The sequence below is a fragment of the Liolophura sinensis genome, chromosome 10 (assembly GCF_032854445.1).
Source record: "Liolophura sinensis isolate JHLJ2023 chromosome 10, CUHK_Ljap_v2, whole genome shotgun sequence".
In the NCBI taxonomy this organism is placed as follows: Eukaryota; Metazoa; Mollusca; class Polyplacophora; order Chitonida; family Chitonidae; genus Liolophura; species Liolophura sinensis.
The window spans coordinates 2,041,598-2,065,404 of NC_088304.1; the positions used below are offsets into that span (position 1 = coordinate 2,041,598).

A 23,807-nucleotide genomic window follows, 5' to 3' on the forward strand; every position below is an offset into this window, starting at 1 on the left:
TGTGATCCGCTCATTTATGGTTGGGTGGGGGGCAATGGGTTGGGGTAGATGTGACCTTGTGGCTGTGGCATGGGCACTTCTTTATGGACCCTAGTTAATCAGCCATATCTAATTCACTAATGTATACTAAAATAACCTATGGTGGCGATATTAAACTGCATGGGGTAGCTGCAAAGACCACTTCTTAGGTTGAAGCGCCCCAGTTGGCGGCCTGTAAAAGGGATGATGACTGCATTGTTTAATATTAGGCCTTGTTAATGTTCTTCTTGATTAAGCCAGATTATGAGGGGTATGTCCCTCTAATTATGATCCAACTTTCTCGATCCCTCCAGTGTGATTTTCATGAATGTCTTTCAGACAATATGACATTTGGTTTGTACATGTATAAACCAATTCAACACTTCCGGAGCCTGAGGCCCCCACTAGCCCAAGACCTCAGTCAAAGGCTGGCTTATATATACTAATACAAAGGGACTGCTGACCACACTTAGCCCAAGAGCTTTGTGGACCCGATTCCTGTATAATGCTTACAAAGAGCTCGTTCAGTTCCGATACATGCGCATTAGATTTATCTTGAGTGCACATGAAGCACGGCAATTCAGAAAACTGAAATATCTACTTATCTTTTGCCACAATTCCTATTTGCCCTTTAAATCACCATTCTCCTGTAAATTTTAGCGGAAGTCGAGGATAGGCTCATATTTAGCTGGCCGCCACCTGCTGTCACGTTTTTAAAATCTGGGTCAGCGATGAATGCACAAGCAGCAGTGGTTGACTATTCTGAGATAACACGCCCCCCCCCCCCCCTCCCTCTTTCGCTGCAAACTTAATTTGACAGTTTGCACAAATCTTCAGTCCAGGGCAAAGTCGTCTCTCTGCAGTCACATGGCTTTCTGTCTGTGAAAACTGACAGCGAGCTGGTCAAAATGTAGTGGAGTGAAAGGTCAACCACGCATGTGCGGTGAAGAACAACCCGATGTATTAGGTCATGATGTCGGCATGTGAGCGAAAGTCACAACTGTGAATTATATTGGATTTGCTGGTTGTAAATGCTGCAGAATTTGGAAAAAATTAGCAGATGAACAGAGAATGTCGTGGTGAACATACCATAATATTGGAGCTTTGCCTGGCATGTATTGGTTCATTTTGCACAGATTTTTGTGGCGTGGAGGTTTTATGCACTAAGCTGTTTTTAAGTACCACCATTTTAACCTGGAACACTCTTCTGCTGTGATGTATTATAATATCACAGCCAAGAGCCATGGCTAGGGGTTTCGCAAACTAAGGCAGCCAGAAGAGGTGATTTTATGCATAATTAAGCAGACTGGCCTGACTATGCGAGCTGCGCAAATAGATTCAGTCTAGCAAATGCTGTAATGTCATACCTTTTACCAGCTTTAGTTTGTGAGAGCCTCCACCTGTCTCATCCAATCCTGTGTGAGCTTGTGAGACTCGTGAAAATACTGACTGCGCTCATTGTTAGGAATCATACAAGTACATGTGTATGTATGTGTACATGTACATGTGTATGTATGTGTACATGTACATGTGTATGTATGTGTACAAGTACATGTGTATGTATGTGTACAAGTACATGTGTATGTATGTGTACATGTGTGTGTATGTGTACAAGTACGTGTGTGTATGTGTACAAGTACATGTGTGTGTATGTGTACAAGTACATGTGTATGTGTGTATAAGTACATGTGTATGTATGTGTACAAATATATGTGTATGTATGTGTACAAGTACATGTGTATGTATGTGTACAAGTACATGTGTATGTATGTGTACATGTGTATATGTGTGTACTAGTACATGTACATGTGTATGCATGTGTACAAGAACATGTGTATGTATGTGTACATGTGTATGTGTATATGTGTACAAGTACATGTGTATGTATGTGTACATGTGTATGTATGTGTACAAGACCCTGTGTATGTATGTGTACATGTGTATGTATGCGTACAAGTACATGTGTATGTGTGTACAAGTATGTGTATGTATGTGTACAAGTACATGTGTATGTATGTGTACAAGTACATGTGTATGTATGTGTACATGTGTATATGTGTACAAGTACATGTGTATGTATGTGTATATGTGTGTGTATGTGTACAAGTACATGTGTATGTATGTGTACTAGTACATGTACATGTACATGTGTATGTATGTGTACAAGAACATGTGTATGTATGTGTACATGTGTATGTATGTGTACAAGTACATGTGTGTGTATGTGTACATTTACATGTGTGCATGTGTACGTGTACATGTGTATGTATGTGTACAAGTACATGTGTGTGTTTGTGTACATGTACATGTGTGTGTATGTGTACAAGTACATGTGTATGTGTATGTGTACATGTACATGTGTATGTATGTGTACAAGTACATGTGTATGTATGCTAAGTTGAGGAAATACCTGGCTCATGCAGATGATGATTGTCATTTCTGACCATGACTTTCAGAATATTATAATTAATTCTTGCAACTTTGTGTCTTTACTCAGATCTTTGGAGACCTCTAAACCTCAACAAAGCTACACAGAGAAGTAAGTACGGAGAAGTGTATGTGCAGTCAGTCAGCATTCTTTATTTAATTAAAGTTAATAAAACTAAGAAATGTGTCTGGTTTTGCTGTACTTTATTTGTGAGGAAACAGTTTTATTTCCTTTACTAAAGATATATTTTACACTTTCAAAGTGTGCTGATGTTCAATGAGCAAGGAAAAATATTTGCTTGTCTAAAACAGTTGTCGAAGCCCTTTGAAGAAACCCTTTGTAAGTTTACTGAAAGCAAAGTATTTTAGGGTTGAGCAGAAAGTTTTGAGGCTAGAACACATGTGCATGTTGACTCCAGCATTGAAATGAAGATTTATTCATAGAAATAGTTATAGTTATAAATTGAATTGAAATTAGAGCAGATTTGTTGAGTTCGCTGATTATCTTGGTCATTACTCGGCTTGAATTCAAATAGCGTGTTTAAGATTTTGCAATAATTCTACACATGCTTTAGAATCTCTCTTTGACTTCCATCAGCGTTGCTGTTGTTGTAGGTTGAGTATGGAGAAGGACAAGGCTGACGTGGATATGGCTTCAGAGGAGGGTGGTCGTGACAGTGTGCCTCGGGGCTCCTCAGAGGGGGAGGGAGAGGAGGGTCGTCGAGGTGACACCCCCGGCCCCCTCCCTCAGTACCAGTATGACCGGGTGAGTGGAACTGTTGACCAATACACCAGGACAGGCTGTATTCTGCCTCAGGCTATTCAAAAGAGTATTCAGAATTGAGCTTGGTGTTATCTTTGGTCTGGTTTAAAGTTGAATTAGGTTTGAACAACTGGCCCCAGGGGCTTGTTTCATACATCTGTCTTTTACATATTAAACCATTCGAACATCATTATGTGTAATTTATTGTGCTAGAAATTAAGACTGCTATATCGTTTTTTTTATTTCAGAATAAACTCACCGAATTATCAAAGAGCCCAGCTGCTAAGATGTGGCCAGGCTTTTTGGATAAGGAGTATATCAAGTAAGCAGATAGATTTGAAACTTCTCGCCTTTGGATATCTAGTTATCACTGTTTGCTCAGAATCCTGTATTATACGAGCAGCAGGTCTGCAAATAACTTAATAAAGAGTGGCTGACAAATTTCAAAATTCATTCAATCCATTGTTTTGCAGATTTTTTCTGTATGTTATCTATTTGAAGTTTGTCAGACACCACTTCGTGCAGTGCAGTGTATATACTGGATGAATCCTCATCATATAAAGCCCAAGCAATTTAAATTCTATAATTTGAAAGATGGAGACACTCTTCAAGTAATGAAAAGAAATTCCCATAAATACTTCAGAATTGTACGTGATTGTAAGGAAAATCTTGTCTGCAATCGAGGAAAACTTTCGGTAGTTTAAAACCTAATTGGTTTTTATGTTTCAGTGAGGATGGTTGTTGGGACCCTGAGAAATGGTTTCGTGGGTGTTCCCCTGTGCAGGGGGAGTTTGCAGAGAGGAAGAAACCCTCTTCTCTGGACCTGGTACCCATGAGGAAGCGACCTGCAGGTAAGCAGTTAGTGGTCAGGTGATTCATGTGTGCTGATTCAGGAGCTGATAGAGGCGTGACAAAATCAATCAAAATGGAAAAAGTTTCAGAACCAAAATTAATATTTCTGGTAAATCTGCCTCTAGAAATGCACTTCTTTGAGGCAAAATATTATGTAAGTTCTAAAGTGTGGGCTGAAAGTCAAATGGTGGAAAAAAGTAACACTAATGAATATGTGTATGTTATAAATATTGGCAGATCCCAAAGAGAGGCTGAAGGAGGAGCGTGACGGGATTGTGTTGAGTCCTCAGAGACGGAGCTTCGGGACCGGATGTCATGTGACGCAGGCGAGCGTTCTGCGTCAGCAGAGCTGCCCATCAGACTTCCGTGAAGGAAGTGATCGTGACAGGTACATGCGTTAGTTCTGTGTAGGCTTAGCAATTTGGAGCTGACACAATGGCTCTCGTATGCTTAGTCCGCTAAGCTCCCTTGTTCCAAAGTGTTTCAGCAGTTAAGCCTGGTATTAACTTTCGTCTGAACTGAAGTCCTGTTGGGTTTGTATTAGAACAAAACTGGTACATACATTAAAGTCTGGCTTAAATTTGAATACACTGTGGAAAATCCCCAAATTCTCGCTGATCCCAAATTGTCTTTCTCACTTGTCCTTGTGAATTTCATGTCTTGAACAGTTTTCAACCAATTAGTTTCATACTTTAACTTTAAAAATTGCTTACAGTAAACTTTAAAGAGACAGTTGGAATTCATATTCGTCACGCTGTGTAATTCAGTGTGGTGGATTCCCAGTCAATCACGTTTATACTCTAACATGTGCAGTGGCTCGACATGTAGGTGAAAGGGCAGCTGGGATTAATTTTTGTCATTGAACGTAATCTAGATTGGCTGGTGTCGAGTATTTCGGATTTCCTGCCAGTCACACCTTGCTTTGTGACGTAACTATACACTGAGAATGGTCATTTGTCTCACAATAACATGCGGGACGTGTCAGTTTCTGTGCCTGTACTGTGAAATAGCTCTGTGCGACCACAACAGATTGGCAGATAACCAATGAGATGGGAGGCTTGAATTCAGTTATTGCTTGTTCATCTGCGGCTTTCATTCAAATGGTTTGTCAGATACCTGGATTCCACCACTGATAAATGAAACATCCTCCAGTGGAGAAAAGTTTCTGCGTACTGGGTTGAGTACCAATTCCCAAAGCAAACAAACATTTATTGATAAGTTTGTGTTGTATTTCAGGGACAGACGGGACCAGAGACGAATTGGGAGTGGGCGGATCCAGATTGATCGCGACCAACCCAGGGATCGTGATCGAGACTTCCACCGAGATCGATTTGATCGTGACCTGCGTGATAGGGACCGGGACCGTGACCTGCGCGACCGCGACCGTGGTGATAGCCGACGGTATGATGACCGCTACAGTCGAGATAACAGGGATAGTGACAGACGGGTAAGTAGATGTGAGAGCTTTAACTGCAGACTAGCAAAACATACCTTCTAAATAAAAACCTCCTTCTCACCAATGCAGTCGCTATGAGCTCAAGTCCAGCTCATGCTGGCTTCCTCTCCGGCCGTAAGTGGGAAGGTCTTCTGGCAACCTGCGGATGGTCGTGGGTTTCCCCCGGGCTCTGCTCGGTTTCCACCCACCATTATGCTGGCCGCCGTGGTATAAGTGAAATATTCTTGAGTACGGCGTAAAACATCAATCAAATAAATAAATAAATAAAAACCTCCTTAACTCGGAATACTGTTTAATTTGAAAGGAATGATTTGGATCTGTATTTGGTCAATTGGAAGAACAGGTTTACAAGATCTTTTCAAATCTTTGCATGTAGATATTATTTAATTCTAATGTTATAAAGAAGGTATTACTGATTCATAGGGTGGGGTTTTGAGAAAAGTCTCGAAAGTTAAAGTTCTTTTGTGCATTGATCATGTGAAATGACTGCAGCCTACAAAGATCAAAATTAGAAACGGTTTTCAAACATACCAATAATTTCTTGCATATATTTTTCTTCCGGATTTCAGAGGGATTACCGTGGATATTCTTCAGGTGAGTGCGAATGGTAACGAGCTTCAGTTTTTGAAAATGATACAGGTAGCATGTGTATAGCTACTATCTCCTGTTCAGTACATTTGGATCTACTGAAGGTTACAGACTTCAGATTGAGGAACAGTTGTAATGGAAAAAAAAAAGGATAAAAGTAACACTGATTTTATGTTATTAGATTGAACCGACACTAAGAAGTCCAGAAATCAAATAAAAATGAAAATCCACCTTTTTCTTGTGTTAGATCAAGATATTTTATGATTTTCCTGTGTTTAATGTTTCCTGATCGGGTAGACAGGTCTTCAGCCAAAAAATTGCTTGGGCAGTTTACATTTCCTTTAGAGTAGATGATTTTTGAATTGTATTTTCAGTTTTATACCCTCCAGTGACATTTGAAATAGATGAGCTTGAAATTGATTGACCTAATGTAACAGAAAAGGGTTAGTTTGTAATATAAAAAAGGAAATATAAATTTCAGTACGGCGTGGTCGTGACTACCGTATGGAGGAAGAGGAGGCACCAGAGTGGTTCACGGAAGGGCCTGTCAGTCAAACAGACACAATTGAGCTGCGAGGGTTTGACCGGGTGGAGGAAGAGGATGATGCAGAAGTTGAGGAGAGTCCAGCCCCAAAACCAGCAAGGAAAGAGAGCAAGAAACAGTCAGGTAGGTCTGACGAGTCCCAAAACCAGTGAGGAAAGAGAGCAAGAAAGTCAGGTAGGTTTGAAGAGTCCCAAAACCAGCGAGGAAAGCGAGCAAGAAACAGTCAGGTAGGTCTGACTAGTCCCAAATTCAGGGAGGAAAGAGAGCAAGAAACAGTCAGGTAGGTCTGACGAGTCCCAAATTCAGCGAGGAAAGAGAGCAAGAAAGTCAGGTAGGTCTGACGAGTCCCAAAACCAGTGAGGAAAGAGAGCAAGAAACAGTCAGGTAGGTCTGACGAGTCCCAAAACCAGCGAGGAAAGAGAGCAAGAAACAGTCAGGTAGGTCTGACGAGTCCCAAAACCAGCGAGGAAAGAGAGCAAGAAACAGTCAGGTAGGTCTGACGAGTCCCAAAACCAGCGAGGAAAGAGAGCAAGAAACAGTCAGGTAGGTCTGACAAATAGCGAAACCATCAGACAAAGAGAGAAAGAAGCAAACGGGTAGGTCTGACGAGTCCCAAAACCAGTGAGGAAAGAGAGCAAGAAACAGTCAGGTAGGTCTGACGAGTCCCAAAACCAGCGAGGAAAGAGAGCAAGAAACAGTCAGGTAGGTCTGACAAATCCCGAAACCATCAGACAAGGAGAGAAAGAAGCAAATGGGTAGGTCTGACGAGCCCCAAAACCAGTGAGGAAAGAGAGCAAGAAACAGTCAGGTAGGTCTGACAAATCCCGAAACCATCAGACAAAGAGAGAAAGAAGCAAATGGGTAGGTCTGACGAGCCCCAAAACCAGCGAGGAAAGAGAGCAAGAAACAGTCAGGTAGGTCTGACAAATCCTGAAACCATCAATCAAAGAGAAAAGAAGCTAACGGGTAGGTCTGACGAGTCCCAAAACCAGCTAACAAAGAGAGCAACAGACAGTCAGGTAGATCTGACAAGTCATGAAGCCAGCAAAGAGAACAAGCCTCGCTTTCAACATCGCTGTTGTAAAAAGTCTGACTCCAAAGTATATTAGAGATGTAATCTCAACAGAGGCAGTAGGCACATCACTATTTTAGAATAGTCACGGTTTTATTCCACCAATTCTGAAGGAACGTTAGCCACTTGTGGTACAAAAAAAGTGAATATTTCGAGATCATTTGAGGGATGTCATATGTGATGATGAAAATGTTTAAAAAAGAAATGGAGCACACATTTGTTGATTGTGCTGTGCACTTGCCCTTTTTGTGAGGAATTTTCTTTTTGGTTGATATTTTCTGAACTAGCCTGTGGAAGGAAAATTAATTAAGCCACTGTGTTGCACTATTGATCCAAATGGCTCCTGATCTATATGCTTAGAAACCTGGTTTTAAATGGTGCATGTATTGGATGGTGTGAACAAGTACATATTTTGTGTCCTCAGGTATCTGTGTGACTGACCGTAATGGGAGCCTGGAGACAAATGAGTCCAGTTCTCCTGAGACAGAACCACAACCAGTGCCCACTTCCTCCCATGCGGCCATCCATCATCAAAACCGACGTTCACCTGCACACCAGTCCTCCCTATTTGATTTCAATGAGTTCTTCAACATAGAAAACATTCCAGGCCTTGGTGTAAGTTAGAACATTCATCAGATGCTTTGTTAAGGTTCAAAATCTCTCAAAAGATTTTGAAAAATAAAAAATGTGGATATGAGTGCAAAATCGCATAATCTGTAAATTTTACCTCCACACTGCCCACCACCTCAAAGTCGTTGTCACAGTAGGGTTGCTGTAGTACCAAAGTGTTGGTCAGCCATAATCATACATTCACACATTCCCATCCGTGTAGTTTTTCATGTCGTGAACTCGGGAACCGTTAGTGAAAAAAAATGGTAGTGGTCTATAGCATCGTCCCACCATAATGCTGTTCACCATCGTAGAAGTTAAATATTCTTGGGGGCCACCGTGGCTCAGTCGGTTAGCGCGCTAGCGCAGCGTAATGACCCAGGAGCATCTCACCAATGCAGTCGCTGTGAGTTCAAGTCCAGCTGGCTGGCTTCCTCTCCGGCCGTAAGTGGGAAGGTCTGCCAGCAACCTGCGGATGGTCGTGGGTTTCCCCCGGGCTGTGCCCGGTTTCCAACCACCATAATGCTGACCGCCGTCGTGTAAGTGATATATTCTTGAGTATGGCGTAAAACACCAATCAAATAAACAAATAAATAAATAAATATTCTTGAGTACGCCGTAAGAACAACAATCAAATAAATAAAATATAACACGCTGATGTTGAAAGATAGGATATCAATAAAAATTTACCAACTGAAAGACTGATAAAGCAGGTTAGTCACAGCTATGAAGGCGTCTGTCTCAAATAGGTTGAGGACCCAAGTAAGAAAAAGATCATGAATAAATCATTTGCTATGGCTGGGGTTTTCTTCAGGACGGTCCAAGCCCCGAATCAGAAATCCGGCACGTGGGAAGCAGATTCTGTCAGTGGTTCCAGGCAGGTGGTAGTCAAGGAAACAGCCGACACAACAGCAGACGTTCCTCCATCAATGAAGAGTTCCCATACCTTAACGGTGAGTCAAAGCTTCCTAAAAAGTAAATTACGAAGCATTTCTGTGGCTCTCCTTTTTTGTGGAGATTCCAAAGTTAAAGCTAGTCATTTAAGACTATATTGTTTAAAAGTTCTTTATGGTTTTGTGGAAAAAACTTTCCAAACTGTTGAGGAGCCTTTACATTTGATTTGATGCCTGGTCCTTGTTATAGACACTGTGAGGTCTCTAAAACGTATACACATGGCTGATTGAACATTTTCTATGGTAACAGTGGTATCTCATCAGCAATTCTGAGACATGCAAGGTAACCTTCTGTCATTACCCTGTAAGATATATAATGTACCCGTCAGTCAACCCCGTTCAGAAGCTCTGTCATTCACATCCCTATATGCATGTAACAGTTCATTAGCTGAGCCTGCAGAAAGTCATGGGTTCCCACGAGCCCACTTTCCTCTCCCCATGATGCTGACTGTTGTCGGATATGTGAAATATATAGGATGGTGTAAAGTGTATAGAACGGTGTAAAACACCAATTAAAACTAGAATGGATCTGCGAATAGCAGATCCTAGGCCGGGATCCCGGATCGGATGGATGACGTTTTCCCCTTCATGTTCTGTGTTTGAAGGACACATGTTCCACAAGCACGGCTTTCAAAGATTCCATGCGACCTTACACCGTTTGTCATTGAGGCAGTCGGACGGTCATTTGCATTCCCTCGAATAGATCGGCGACCTTGATGATGCTACGCTATGCCCAGTGAAAAAACAGTCGTCCCTTGGCAGGCTTAGCCCGCTGTTAGTAAGAAATAATGCAAAAACACGACCAGTGTAACAGCAAGTTTCTACATTCACATCTCAATCCACGACCTGCCATGCACAGACTCACTGCTCCACTGATAGCTCGGCCATCGTTAGAAAGTCAGCACTTGGAGCAGGGCACATGTCCATATCTGTCAATCACCCTGGCCTGTTTAACGTATAGTAAAGAGGACGAGGTCTGCGCAAAACAAAGCTAACTTTTACAGGTCCACGTCGTTTGCTGTTGTAGTTAGATGTCTACGCCATCTAATAGAGTACTGGAGTTAGATGGTAACTGGAATCAATGTCATCCTACAACCGTTTCGGGAGATCACGGACAGTGTAGCCGAAAGCATCAGGTCAAATACTACAAACCCAGTCCAGTCCCCATCTAACTCCATGTTAAAGCAATAGGATTCCCACCTTTTTCTAAACAAAAAACGGTGTTGTGATTTAAACGCTTGTAGCGAAAAAACTATTGATCGGAGCTCAAATCCGTTGACGAATGTTCGAAAGAGCATGTCTTGGGCTACAATTTCGTGCAGGTTGCACATTTCTAGCTGTCACAGTTCTCAAATTACAGGTCTTTGAAGTTACGTCACTTTTTTGAGTTTTTGACTTATATCTCAAAAAGTTACACAGATATACAAAAAATACAACCAGATTCGGAATCAGCAGCTCAAGATACATCAGAATACGTTCAGAACATTTGAACTTTGAGAACTTTTTGTGACGTCACAAATTCGACCAATGCCGAGCTTCCAGAGTTTTGACCGGAAGTAAACTATTTTCGCAAACTTTAAAGAACTCGTGACCTACTAGTTGCATGTCAAGTTTGAAAAAGATCGGTTCAGTGGTTCTTGAGAAGAAGATTTTTAAAAGTTTTACACAAAATCCAATATGTCGGCCGAACCACGTGACATGAAAAAAAAATGGAGAATTTATCCCTGGAAAATCACCGCCAGAATTTGTGTGCAAAATTTGAGACCTCTATGTTGAACGGTAAAAAAGTTTCCTTGCTAACAATGTCGGTGAAAAAAAAATAATAATAACTAGAATGGATCTGCGAATCGGGATCCCGGATCGGATCGATGACGTTTTCCCCTTCATGATCTGTGATCGAAGGACAGATGTTCCACATACACCGCTTTCAAAGTTTCCATGCGACCTTACACCGTTTGTCACTGAGGCAGTCGGCCGGTTTTGCATTTGCATTCCCTCGAATAGATCGGCGGCCTTAATCATTCTACGCTATGCCCAGTGAAAAACGGTCATTCCTTGGCAGACTTAGCCCGCTATTTGTAAGAAATAATGCAAAAACACGACCAGTGTAACAGCAAGTTTGTTCATTTACATCACAATCCACGACCTGCCATGCACAGACTCACTGCTCACTGATAGCTCGGCCATCGTTTGAGAGTCAGCACTTGGAGAAGGGCACATGTCTGTCAATCACCCTGGCCTCTTTAACGTATAGTAAAGAGGACGAGGTCTGCGCAAAACAAAGCTAACTTTTACAGGTCCACGTCGTTTGCTGTTGTAGTTAGATCTCTACGCCATCTAACAGATTACTGGAGATAGATGGGAACTGGAATCAATGTCATCCTACAACCGTTTCGGGAGATCACGGACAGTGTGGCCGAAAGCATCAGGTCAAATACTACAAACCCTGTCCAGTCCCCTTCTAACTCCATGTTAAAGCAATAGGATTAACACCTTTTTCTAAAAAAAAAACGGTGTTGTCATTTAAACGCTTCTAGCGAAAAAACTATTGATCGGAGCTCAAATCCGATGACGAATGTTCGAAAGAGCATGTCTTGGGCTATAATTTCGTGCAGGTTGCACATTTCTAGCTGCCATAGTTCTCGACTTACAGGTCATTAAACTTGCGTAAGTTTTTTGAGTATTTTGCTAATATCTCAAAACGTTACACAGATATGCAAAAAATACAACCAGATTCGAAATCAACAGCTCAAGATACATCAGAATACGTTCAGAACAATTGAACTTTGAGAACTTTTTGTGACGTCACAATTTTGACCAATGGCGAGCTTCCAGAGTTTTGACCGAAGTGAACCATTTTCGCAAACTTTAAAGAACTCGTGACTTACTAGCTGCATGTCAAATTTGAAAAACGATCGGTTCAGTGGTTCTGGAGAAGAAGATTTTTAAAAGTTTTACACAAAATCCAATATGGCGGCCGAACCACGTGACATAAGAAAAAAATAAAAAATAACCCCTGGAAAATCTCTGCCAGATTGTGTGTACAAAATTTGAGACCTCTATGTTGAACGGTGTTTGAGTTCTGCTGCTAACAAGGTCGGTGAAAAAAAAATAATAATAATAAGAAAAAACAGAACAATAACAATAGGTATCCCGTTCGGGAGAACGGGATCCCTAATAATAATAATAAGAAAAAACCGAACAATTACAAAAGGGACCCCGTTCGGGAAGAACGGGATCCCTAAAAATAGATGTATTAGCTGTTATCAGTGAACCTGCGTTTGTTTTCAGAGCTGATCAGTGGCAATCGTAGCCCGATGGTACCCTCCCCTCACTCCATGGTAGACAAAAACCTCAGCTTTAGCCCCATCCCAGGGCATGAGGAGAGAGGCCCCCCAGGAGATGAGCCACCACCACCACAAATCAGCAGTGCACCCAATGATAAGTGCTCTCATTGCCAACAACAATGTCCCCAACGCGGAGAAGTCAAACCACAGTGAGTCAAAGTGTCTCCCCTCGTTTCTGCCTGATGTGAAGCTTTAAAATGTGATGTTCTGTTGGAGTTTAATTCAGCCTTGCAGTATATGTGATGCAGGCATGGAGCAGTTGCATTACTGCAGAATTCGAAAAAAGTATGTTTTACTTAAAAGGTCTAAACAATATATTGTCTCCCCCTAACCAGACATAGCCTTTAACCAGGATGACAACAATCAAATTCAGCTGAGACTGGATTGGCTGTGGATTTTGCACCTTTTGAAGGTCGCAGGTTTCCTTCAGGCACTCTGGTTTCCTCCAAACACTCTGGATTCCTCCACTCATGAACCCTTCTGCCAATATAGATGCCAAAAACTTTGCAGTGTAAAGAACCAGACAAGTGTTGTATAACGAAGTGTCTGATATAAGTACCTCTCATCCCAACCAAATTACTGGAACTGTTTAAAAGTCTAAGGGTCGAAATTAGAATTCATTCATTAGAATTGGTGCAGGTAGCAAAATGTTGTTGAAACATATCACAAGTAACACGACAGCTTGGTTTCTTCATGGCCCATTCTGTCTCCCTTAGGCACGACCAGCAGCCCCCTGTCGGCCAGTGACGCAGAGGCACAGCTCAAAGCTCTTATCTTTGGCAAGCTTGCTCCACCTCTTCCAGTGAACGCTCCACACCTGGCATGTCCCCACTCAGTAAGTTATGCTGTCTGTAAAGTGCTTTGTGTTAATGTAGCTTAAAATAAAACTGAAAATGCAGCTTTTCATTATGTCTGATCTTGATGCTTTCATGATTTTTGTGTTTTTGAAAGTTTACTAATCACATAAATATGTCAACAGGAAAAAATTTGTGTTACAGTCCACATTTTCAACAAATTAAGACTGTTTTAACATGTATACTGCCCTCCATCAAAAAAAAAAATTTTATTCTGTTCTATTTAGTGTGGACTTAATGACAGCTTGCACTATTTAGTACACCCCACAGATTCAATTTCACCTTGTACACGAGTAATGTGACTGTTGACTGTAGATCTTTCTTATCTGTACTTATCTATACTGTATAATTGTCCATGCTGTTGGCACCACTGTCCTGTTTTCACTGGTTTGCCTCTCCCATTGACAGCTGTTCCAATGAAGGCCAAGACAGTGGCTGAGCTCGAGGCAGACATGCGACCTCTGACTCTAAACCCCACAGAACCAGCCTCTGCCTCGGGCCCTGCCGCCTAGTCACAGGTCACACCCACCACACCCGCCTCTTGACAACACCCAAAGAATGGGACCAAGGAGAGACGGGTGATGATTTGGCAGCCTTCAACAAGCTGCTGACCCTGATGAGGGCAGGCGTGGCGGCTGCTGAAAGTCCTCCCCCCAAACTCCAGACAGTAAGTCCTAGAATCAGCAAGGTGTCCTACTGGGCTAAGGTAGTTAAAGGGTTGGCTCACTGGAACTGCCAGACCTTTGACCTCTTTGTTTGGTTGTGGCTTTACCGTAAATCTTCAGCATTTTCACATGTTTGCAAGATATTTTTTCAAGCATATTCTGATGGCATTATCAGTGTAGACTTAAAATTATTATTTTTTGTGAAGCCCTAAAGTTTGTCTCCAAAATCTGATTGAGAAGGTGTACAGAGTTGATCATAGGCGAAAAGGTTGAGAAATTAGGGTGTCACAAGGTCTGTCCAGTACCAGGTGCAGGTCAGTGATTCACTTCATGCCGTTTGGTTTCAAAAAAAACAAATAAATTAATAGGATCAGGTTGAAGAAATGTTAGTGTCATTCGTGAACTTATTCACATGACGCATGTTGTATACTAATTTTTAGGGGTATGGTTTTGATTGATTTGCTGTGTATTTAAATCCCTTTAGCTGACCCACCCAGTCAGTTTCATCTGCACAGTCCAATTAAAAATGTCTCAGTGTTGCTTTTATTTTGTGCGCTATATAACCATCATTTACCCAAATTGTATTATGCCAAACATGGCTACACTGTTTAGCGAGAATGGTTTTAAGTAGCAATCAGTGGACTAAGTAATTAACACTGTATGGTAGATCTCACAGTTGATAGATGTAAATGCAAGTATTGAAGCAGATGCACATCCCAGTTAAAGGGGTAGAAAATTTAAATGTCAAACAAATACCATTGATAAGAGGATGCATTTCCTCGCAGGTGAATGCCATGAAAAAAATTCTAATACATACCTCAAGTTGATAAATTATAAATGAAGTCAGCGCCAAAATCCGCTGTGGGTGACTCCATTTTGCCTAAGAACTAGTCCTGAAGTCTTCTGTGTTTCAAGGAGAATTGCCGCCGGGAACCACCGAAGTGCACTTTGTACATTTCCGGTAGAACTCTTCTTCCCAGAAGGTAGCGAACAGTACAGTCCGTTTTCCACTTGACGATCGGGAAACTGAAGTGTTGGACGTAGGTTCCGAGTTTACACGAACAAGCCGGCAGTTTTAACGACTCTCATTGGCTGAGAGACAACACACCCCCTGCATAAATTACAGGGTGTTAAAGATGGTGGACGTAACGGACTCAACGATTTATGCCAGCTTTGCCGTTTTCAGACTTTACGTGTATGGCGAGGAAAAATCGCAGAATTATGCAGCAGACACCACCAGATAGAAAAAAAATGTGCTCTTTTCAGCCTATAGTGTCAATGGTTTAAGTTTTGTTCTCCTTTAAGAAGAAGTTTGTGTTTTTTTTTTTTAAACTTGTGCAGCCGATGCCAATGCGGGCAGACAACAGGCCAGTGTCCCCTCTGCATATGGCTCAGCCCCCCAAACAGATGATCTCGACAGCTGCTAAGGATGAATTCTTACAGGTGAGGTGTTGCTAGAAGTGCTTAACCATGCTAGGTTACATTTCCATTAACCACCGTCAAGAAAAGGCATCAGCTGAAAGAAGTTGCCAAATTTGCTGATGTATTAACATTATGATTATTATTTTGTGGACCTTTGTAGGATTGTAGGACTTTGTGTGCACATATTGACATATTTGCATTATCTTCTTACTCTCAAGCTCCCCCCCCCCCCCCACGTTGTGCTCTAAAAATGACCAGAAGCCGATCGCAAGACCCAAAATTCATGTGTATGAGATTTTTACATCATGTTGATATGTTAGTTATGTTTTGTTCAGTTATACAGAGTTTTTTTCTGTTATCCCCAACTGTTTGAGGGGTCAGAATGGACCCTGACCTGCATACATCATTGCCTTGTCATCTTGCAACACCCCACACCCTGCACAACCTATTATGGTTGTCTGAAATAAATATTTTTACTGTATTCTGTTGTTTTTTTAATTTTTAGGACAGATATTAATAGTGCTGAAAGCAAAGAGTTACAGTTCTCTCCTAGTTTTGGGGAAAAGTGAAGATATAAATATGTTTATTAGATGGACTAATCATGTGGAACGACAAAAAATATATTAAGTCTATATTAGTTAAAAAGAGCAGAAAAGGTGTCCCAAAAATTAGAGTAAACGAACGTGTATTTTCTCAGGGTGAATGTTGTGAACAAGATTTTCATTTTCTATTGTTTCGGCAGCCTAAATTATTCACGTGCAAATATTGAGATGTCATTGCATCTTTTTTTCTTCAGGCTATTCTGCGGAACAAAGAAAAACAGAGACTGTTACAGCAACAGGCCCAGATTCGCTATCAGCAGCACCAGCAGCCGCAGCCCCCCACCCCCATGATGTCCGCACCCCCTCCCCAGACGGCTGTGTCGCACCCACCTCCTCAGATCCCACAGCCCATGCTCCCACCCCAGGCCAAACCCCACCCCATGAGTGCTCCCCACCCTCCTTCACAAGCCCCAGATCCTATCATGAGCTTCATCAAACAGAACCCAACCATCATTACCAAGCCCGCGTCCCCGAGTCCCACTCCCCCACCCCTCCCTAACCTGCTGGCACAACCCTCCACGCCTCGCTCACCCTCCCCGCAGGTTATCCAACAACAGCTGCTCTCATCACAGCAGTCCACGCCACGGATACAGTCACCTATCAGTAAGTAGTTATGGCATTCACTAAAATATCATGTTAAATATCATTATGAAGTGAATAACACCAGTGGATTTTGCTGTGGTACATCTAATGATTATAAGAATCTCTATTTTATTGAAGGTAATTCAGTCAATTTACTCTGGTCCTGTTTTGCTTCTTCAGTTTATGGCTACATACACAAAACAATATATAGAAAACATGCAAAATAGCATTGTGCAGTTGGAAAGTGCTCTGTGTAGGGTACTCTGCAGTAAATGTCAAGGTAATGATAATTTATTGAATAAAATTCTACGTGTTAATTTCAGTGTTCAGCCAGCAGCCTCCAAGGCATCTGAGTGCCCCCTCTCCGGTGCACCCTGCCCAGCTGAGTGCTCCCTCTCCCGTACATGGGGTACAGCTGAGCGCTCCTTCCCCTGTACACCCTCTAGCGCTAGGACAGAACACGCTGTCTGCTAACACACTCACAGTAAGTAGATAATCTGCCTCTGGCTGAGAGGTTAAGATGCAGGTCTACCAGTGAAGACATGCAGGGTACTGGATCAAACCCAGCCATGGGTTGTAGATTCTCTTGGTGACAATAAGCGGTCAGTCAGATAAATAAAGTTAATTTAGTTTTCACTTGTGTTTAATTTGTAATGTATCTAGGCTTTACAGCTGACAGGTATTAATGTTTTTAATCCTGGGCCGTGGATTCACATGTGCCATAAAACTTATTAATGAAGACTTAACAGGGTTTATAAGAAAAAGACCTTAGCTAGAACCCTGATCATCACCAAAATGAGCTTGTATCATGGAGATATTCATAATTTCAGACAAATGTGCATGTGTATTTTACCCACTGCTGTGTTACTGTGTGTATAATTAGAGTCTGAGCTCAGTTTTTGATGAGATATCACTCTGAAGAGCCAGAAATACCCATGCTTAGTATCGACGTTCATTTGGTGCTTTTTTTATCCTCTGTTGCAGACCAGTAACAGCATCCGCCCACCTGTGGTTCCACGAGTGCCCAGTCCCCAGGAGCTCATTGCCCACACACAGGCCATCATGCAGAATGCCCTGATCAAAAAACAGCTGGAAGACCAGAAAGAGCGCTTTATGAGAAAGCAGCATGATGGGTAAGCGCTGAGTACTTGTATGACACTGGATGTTTGACGAGGCTTTTAGTATTGGTTATTTACGCCATGATGGAGATGGTAATAATTCCTTGGAAACTTTGTATAAAAACAGTCCCCATTTTACAGTAGGCCACACATCTGCAAAGTAAAGGTGTAATTTAATTGTATTTTAAGGGAAGCTGTGTTGTTTTGAGATATTGTCAGTGTTTGCACCAAAATTCACCTGAAGAACTGGAAATTTTGTCATAAATTATTATATTTTGTGGTTAAACTCCAAATGTTTCAGTTGGATATCATCCTACCTTCAAAACAAACCTTTAAACACCTTTCTACGATGAATAATTCTTTCAGAATCCGGCCAGTTCGGTAACTTAGTCATGTTGAAAGATTAGGTCTTGATAACATCTTAATAATGATTGATCTGTCCATGGGCAGAGATTCATAGATTCCAGCACCCTAAGGACGTGTTGGGTCTTTAGAAGATAAAATGTGGGGACAATAAAAGATTGATGATGCTCATGCGACTTTTTATGCAGTCTTGTGTTCAATGACTTCCGCTAGTGTGGCGTGCATATCTGTATGTAACAAAGGTTGAATAAACTTGGCAATCCTGTTTCCTTCACCTGTCGTACTGCCATTGTGTGAGTGGAAAAAACTTGAGTACAGGTAGGAAGGTATGCAACAATGGAATGATGGCTGTATTTGGTATGTTCACAGGTCTAAATCTCCTAATCCCATGATGATGGTACCTAGTCAGAAACTGCCTACGGGGATGTCTCTCTCCCCCAACCCGATCTCATTACAGTCACCCACAGCTAGCAAGGTAAGACTCACTTGTGACTTTCAGAAACTGAAAATTCCCTCTTACCTAGGACACTTTCACGTTCAAAGGCTGCTCACATTAGCACATCATTTGCGCATCATTTTCCTTCATGCAATTCCTCTGTCCATTCGTATCATGCTTTTTTTTTTCTTATTTAATATCTGCCAGCATAGTGCTCATGTCTGCGTCACATGTGGTTAAGTTTGTCAGTGTCTCTGTGATCGTCAGTCGTAACATTATTCACTCCAGTTACCTTGACCCATAAAACTGACTCCCATGGTGCTCATGTCTGCGTCACATGTGGTTAAGTTTGTCAGTATATCTGTGATCGTCAGTCGTAACATCATGCACTCCAGTTACCTTCACCCATAAAACTGACTCCCGTGGTGCTCATGTCTGCGTCACATGTGGTTAAGTTTGTCAGTATATCTGTGATCGTCAGTCGTAACATCATGCACTCCAGTTACCTTCACCCATAAAACTGACTCCCGTGGTGCTCATGTCTGCGTCACATGTGGTTAAGTTTGTCAGTATATCTGTGATCGTCAGTCGTAACATCATGCACGCCAGTTACCTTCACCCATAAAACTGACTCCCATGGTGTTCATGTCTGCGTCACATGTGGTTAAGTTTGTCAGTGTCTCTGTGGTCGTCAGTCGTAACATTATTCACTCCAGTTACCTTCACCCATAAAACTGACTCCCATGGTGCTCATGTCTGCGTCACATGTGGTTAAGTTTGTCACTATATCTGTGATCGTCAGTCATAACATCATGCACTCCACTTACCTTCACCCATAAAACTGACTCCCATGGTGCTCATGTCTGCGTCACATGTGGTTAAGTTTGTCACTATATCTGTGATCGTCAGTCATAACATCATGCACTCCACTTACCTTCACCCATAAAACTGACTCCCATGGTGCTCATGTCTGCGTCACATGTGGTTAAGTTTGTCAGTATATCTGTGATCGTCAGTCATAACATCATGCACTCCAGTTACCTTCACCCATAAAACTGACTCCCATGGTGCTGATGTCTGCGTCACATGTGGTTAAGTTTGTCAGTATATCTGTGATCGTCAGTCATAACATCATGCACTCCAGTTACCTTCACCCATAAAACTGACTCCCATGGTGTTCATGTCTGCGTCACATGTGGTTAAGTTTGTCAGTATATCTGTGATCGTCAGTCATAACATCATGCACTCCAGTTACCTTCACCCATAAAACTGACTCCCATGGTGCTCATGTCTGCGTCACATGTGGTTAAGTTTGTCAGTGTCTCTGTGATCGTCAGTCATAACATCATGCACTCCACTTACCTTCACCCATAAAACTGACTCCCATGGTGCTCATGTCTGCGTCACATGTGGTTAAGTTTGTCAGTATATCTGTGATCGTCAGTCGTAACATCATGCACTCCACTTACCTTCACTCCCGTGGTGTTCATGTCTGCGTCACATGTGGTTAAGTTTGTCAGTTTCTCTGTGATCGTCAGTCATAACATCATGCACTCCAGTTACCTTGACCCATAAAACTGACTCCCGTGGTGTTCATGTCTGCGTCACATGTGGTTAAGTTTGTCAGTATATCTGTGATCGTCAGTGGTAACATCATTCACTCCAGTTACCTTCACCCATAAAACTGACTCCCATGGTGCTCATGTCTGCGTCACATGTGGTTAAGTTTGTCAGTGTCTCTGTGATCGTCAGTCGTAACATCATGCACTCCACTTACCTTCACTCCCATGGTGTTCATGTCTGCGTCACATGTGGTTAAGTTTGTCAGTGTCTCTGTGATCTTCAGTCGTAACATCATGCACTCCACTTACCTTCACTCCCATGGTGTTCATGTCTGCGTCACATGTGGTTAAGTTTGTCAGTGTCTCTGTGATCGTCAGTCATAACATCATGCACTCCACTTACCTTCACCCATAAAACTGACTCCCATGGTGCTCATGTCTGCGTCACATGTGGTTAAGTTTGTCAGTATATCTGTGATCGTCAGTCATAACATGCACTCCAGTTACCTTGACCCATAAAACTGACTCCCATGGTGTTCATGTCTGCGTCACATGTGGTTAAGTTTGTCAGTATATCTGTGATTGTCAGTGGTAACATCATTCACTCCAGTTACCTTGACCCATAAAACTGACTCCCATGGTGTTCATGTCTGCGTCACATGTGGTTAAGTTTGTCAGTATATCTGTGATCGTCAGTGGTAACATCATGCACTCCACTTACCTTCACCCATAAAACTGACTCCCATGGTGCTCATGTCTGCGTCACATGTGGTTAAGTTTGTCAGTGTCTCTGTGATCGTCAGTCGTAACATCATGCACTCCACTTACCTTCACTCCCATGGTGTTCATGTCTGCGTCACATGTGGTTAAGTTTGTCAGTGTCTCTGTGATCGTCAGTCATAACATCATGCACTCCACTTACCTTCACCCATAAAACTGACTCCCATGGTGCTCATGTCTGCGTCACACGTGGTTGAGTTTGTCAGTGTCTCTGTGATCGTCAGTCGTAACATTATTCACTCCACTTTCACCTATAAAACTGCCCCCCGCCCCTTCTGTTCAGGAAAATATGCTGGAATGTGGTAAGCTACAATTAAATGAAAGTATACCCTATTTCTTCAACCTTTTCAACCACCACTGCAACTAGTATTTTGAAATATTCTGAGAGAAGTATAGGGTGTAGAGAAATCTATTATTACATATCATTTTTGGTGTCATTTTTATAATAATTGTATGCCAAAATTTCACTGAAAAAGCTTCGGAGGTCGAGAAGTTTTTACAGTAAGTAAATGAATATCTTAACGGCAAGGATCGAATAGGCCTCTTGGACTTAAATCCACCCAGGGCCTTCATGTATGTATTATATATTGTATGTGTTACACCTTGTGCTGTACTTTATAATCGTGGTGAATAAGTTCAAACTTGATCCCACGTATCTTGACTGTTTCAGCCCACTGTGACAATGGCTTTTACCCCAACCTCCGTGATGAGGAAGATGCACTCTGACAAAGTGGAAGAGAAAGAGAAGCAGGCCCGAGGGGATACGCCTACTGGCAGTAACCAAGGTAACCACTGCAGTCTGAGTCACTGATAAAATCAGCTGACACACAGCTTGGAGATGCTTGACTTTACAAGGGCCGTGTGATCGTGCCTGGTGTAATCTTATGAGCAAGATATAAGAGCTAATCCAAAAGCTAATCAAAACTAGACTGTTTAGATTCGGTGTGCTTTCTCTTACCACTATAAATTATTGAATAACATTATTTTTTTCTTTTTACCAGCTTTAACAGATTTTGGACTTTTCTTTGGTTTATCATTTATTAATATTCCCCATAACAGCAAAGATTGTGGGGAAGCATGTGTGTTTTGTGAACATCTAATGTAGCAGGTAGATTTGAAAATTGCAATTAAAGGTATCGGCAGCACCCATCTATGTAGCCATTTTGATTTTTGAAATTATGTGGTGTCCGTAACCTATTAAATGTCCTCGGACCCCTATTAGTTTTCCGTATGAGACATGGTTAACGATTAGTCCTGTAACTCACCCCCAAACATGCAGTGGCCAATAAGCATTGGTGCCTGCCTTGACCAGCGCGGGAGAGTCTTGACATGGGTTAACCATCAAAATCTGGACCTTCATGTATGCCAGCAGCTGGGAGGGGTACCTAGCAACTCTGAGGGAACCTCACTGGCAGCCTCATCACCACCTGACACCTTGTGTCTCATCTCAAATAATTTCAAACTGTTTCAATCTGTAAAACTCATACCTCCCCAAAGCTTAGACAATTTCCATTAATTCATTAATTTTTATGCATGCACCTGCACACCAAAAATGGCTGGCCGGCAGCGAAAGGACTTCACACCCAAATGTACACAAAATTACGTTCATAATTCCTCACAAATGGAAATGTTCATAAGGGCCTTGTTCCAAATAACTGCCATCTCACAGGTCTTGAGCATTTTAAACAGGAAAGCAAGTAACATTGTGTGGGACAGGTACATATACACCTACATGTATATCAATGCATGTGGTTGTTTGGTTCACAGGTTCCCCGTCTCACCAGCCTCACCGGCACCTAGAGGACGATGCCCGGAGGTTAGAGAATGGTCTGGAATCCAGCTTAGGCCCAGGTGGTCCCTTCCAGAATATCCCTATGAGCATGGGCAATGGGTCCATGAAGGACCCTGAACTGACCAACACCTCCAACCTTCGCCATATGCCAGCTGTGAGCGGCATCTCTAGTGCTAGTCAACAGGTCAGTGGCTTTCTTCCTAGTTTGTGTAGGTTCTGGTAGGTTAGGGGCCACGTTCACAAAACTTACTCCTATTTCTTGTAACTTTTTTTCAATGTTGTCTTTGTTATAACGCTGCTAAGACCTCAGGATTTAAGACAAAAAATTTTGAAAAATTGATTTAAGACTATTTGTGAAAATGGACCCCCACACGATTGCATATAGAGATTCTTAGGTTTCAATCCCAAATTTCATATTTGCCATTTTTGGGTGGGCGTGTGAATGATCTAATGATTTTTTCACCACGCCCAAACTGTACCATGCCAATAAATACAAACTTTCCTCTTGTCTCAGTACCTCCCAAACTATGCCACACCAAAAAATGCAAACCTTCCTCATGTTTCAGTACCCCCAAACTGTACCATGCCAATAAATGCAAACCTTCCTCATGTTTCAGTACCTCCCAAACTGTACCATGTCAATAAATACAAACCTCCCTCATGTTTCAGTATCTCCCAAACTGTACTATGTCAATAAATACAAACCTTCCCCATGTTTCTGTACCTCCCAAACTGTACCATGCCAAAAAATACAAACCTTCCTCATGTTTCAGTATACCCAAAATGTACCATGCCAATAAATACAATCCTCCCTCATGTTTCTGTACCTCCCAAACTGTACCATGCCAAAAAATACAAACCTTCCTCATGTTTCAGTATACCCAAAATGTACCATGCCAATAAATACAAACCTCCCTCATGTTTCTGTACCTCCCAAACTGTACCATGCCAATAAATGCAAACCTTCCTCATGTTTCAGTATCTCCCAAACTAAACCATGCC

At 42.0% G+C, this 23,807-nt stretch overlaps 1 protein-coding gene across 1 annotated transcript in view; it reads left to right on the plus strand.

Moving 5' to 3' along the window:
- Positions 1-23,807, plus strand: part of LOC135476370 (eukaryotic translation initiation factor 4E transporter-like) — a 30,902-nt gene that overhangs the window by 1,340 nt on the left and 5,755 nt on the right. Inside the window, 22 exon segments of the mRNA XM_064756370.1 lie at positions 2,516-2,557; positions 3,061-3,211; positions 3,457-3,530; positions 3,938-4,059; positions 4,298-4,448; positions 5,297-5,507; positions 6,086-6,110; positions 6,586-6,771; positions 8,145-8,335; positions 9,144-9,282; positions 12,574-12,778; positions 13,311-13,414; positions 13,417-13,464; positions 13,892-13,937; positions 13,940-14,150; positions 15,490-15,591; positions 16,367-16,775; positions 17,078-17,238; positions 17,739-17,887; positions 18,605-18,710; positions 21,684-21,798; positions 22,781-22,989. Of these exon segments, the coding sequence (XP_064612440.1) occupies positions 3,068-3,211; positions 3,457-3,530; positions 3,938-4,059; positions 4,298-4,448; positions 5,297-5,507; positions 6,086-6,110; positions 6,586-6,771; positions 8,145-8,335; positions 9,144-9,282; positions 12,574-12,778; positions 13,311-13,414; positions 13,417-13,464; positions 13,892-13,937; positions 13,940-14,150; positions 15,490-15,591; positions 16,367-16,775; positions 17,078-17,238; positions 17,739-17,887; positions 18,605-18,710; positions 21,684-21,798; positions 22,781-22,989 (3,108 nt within the window). The 5' untranslated portion in view covers positions 2,516-2,557; positions 3,061-3,067.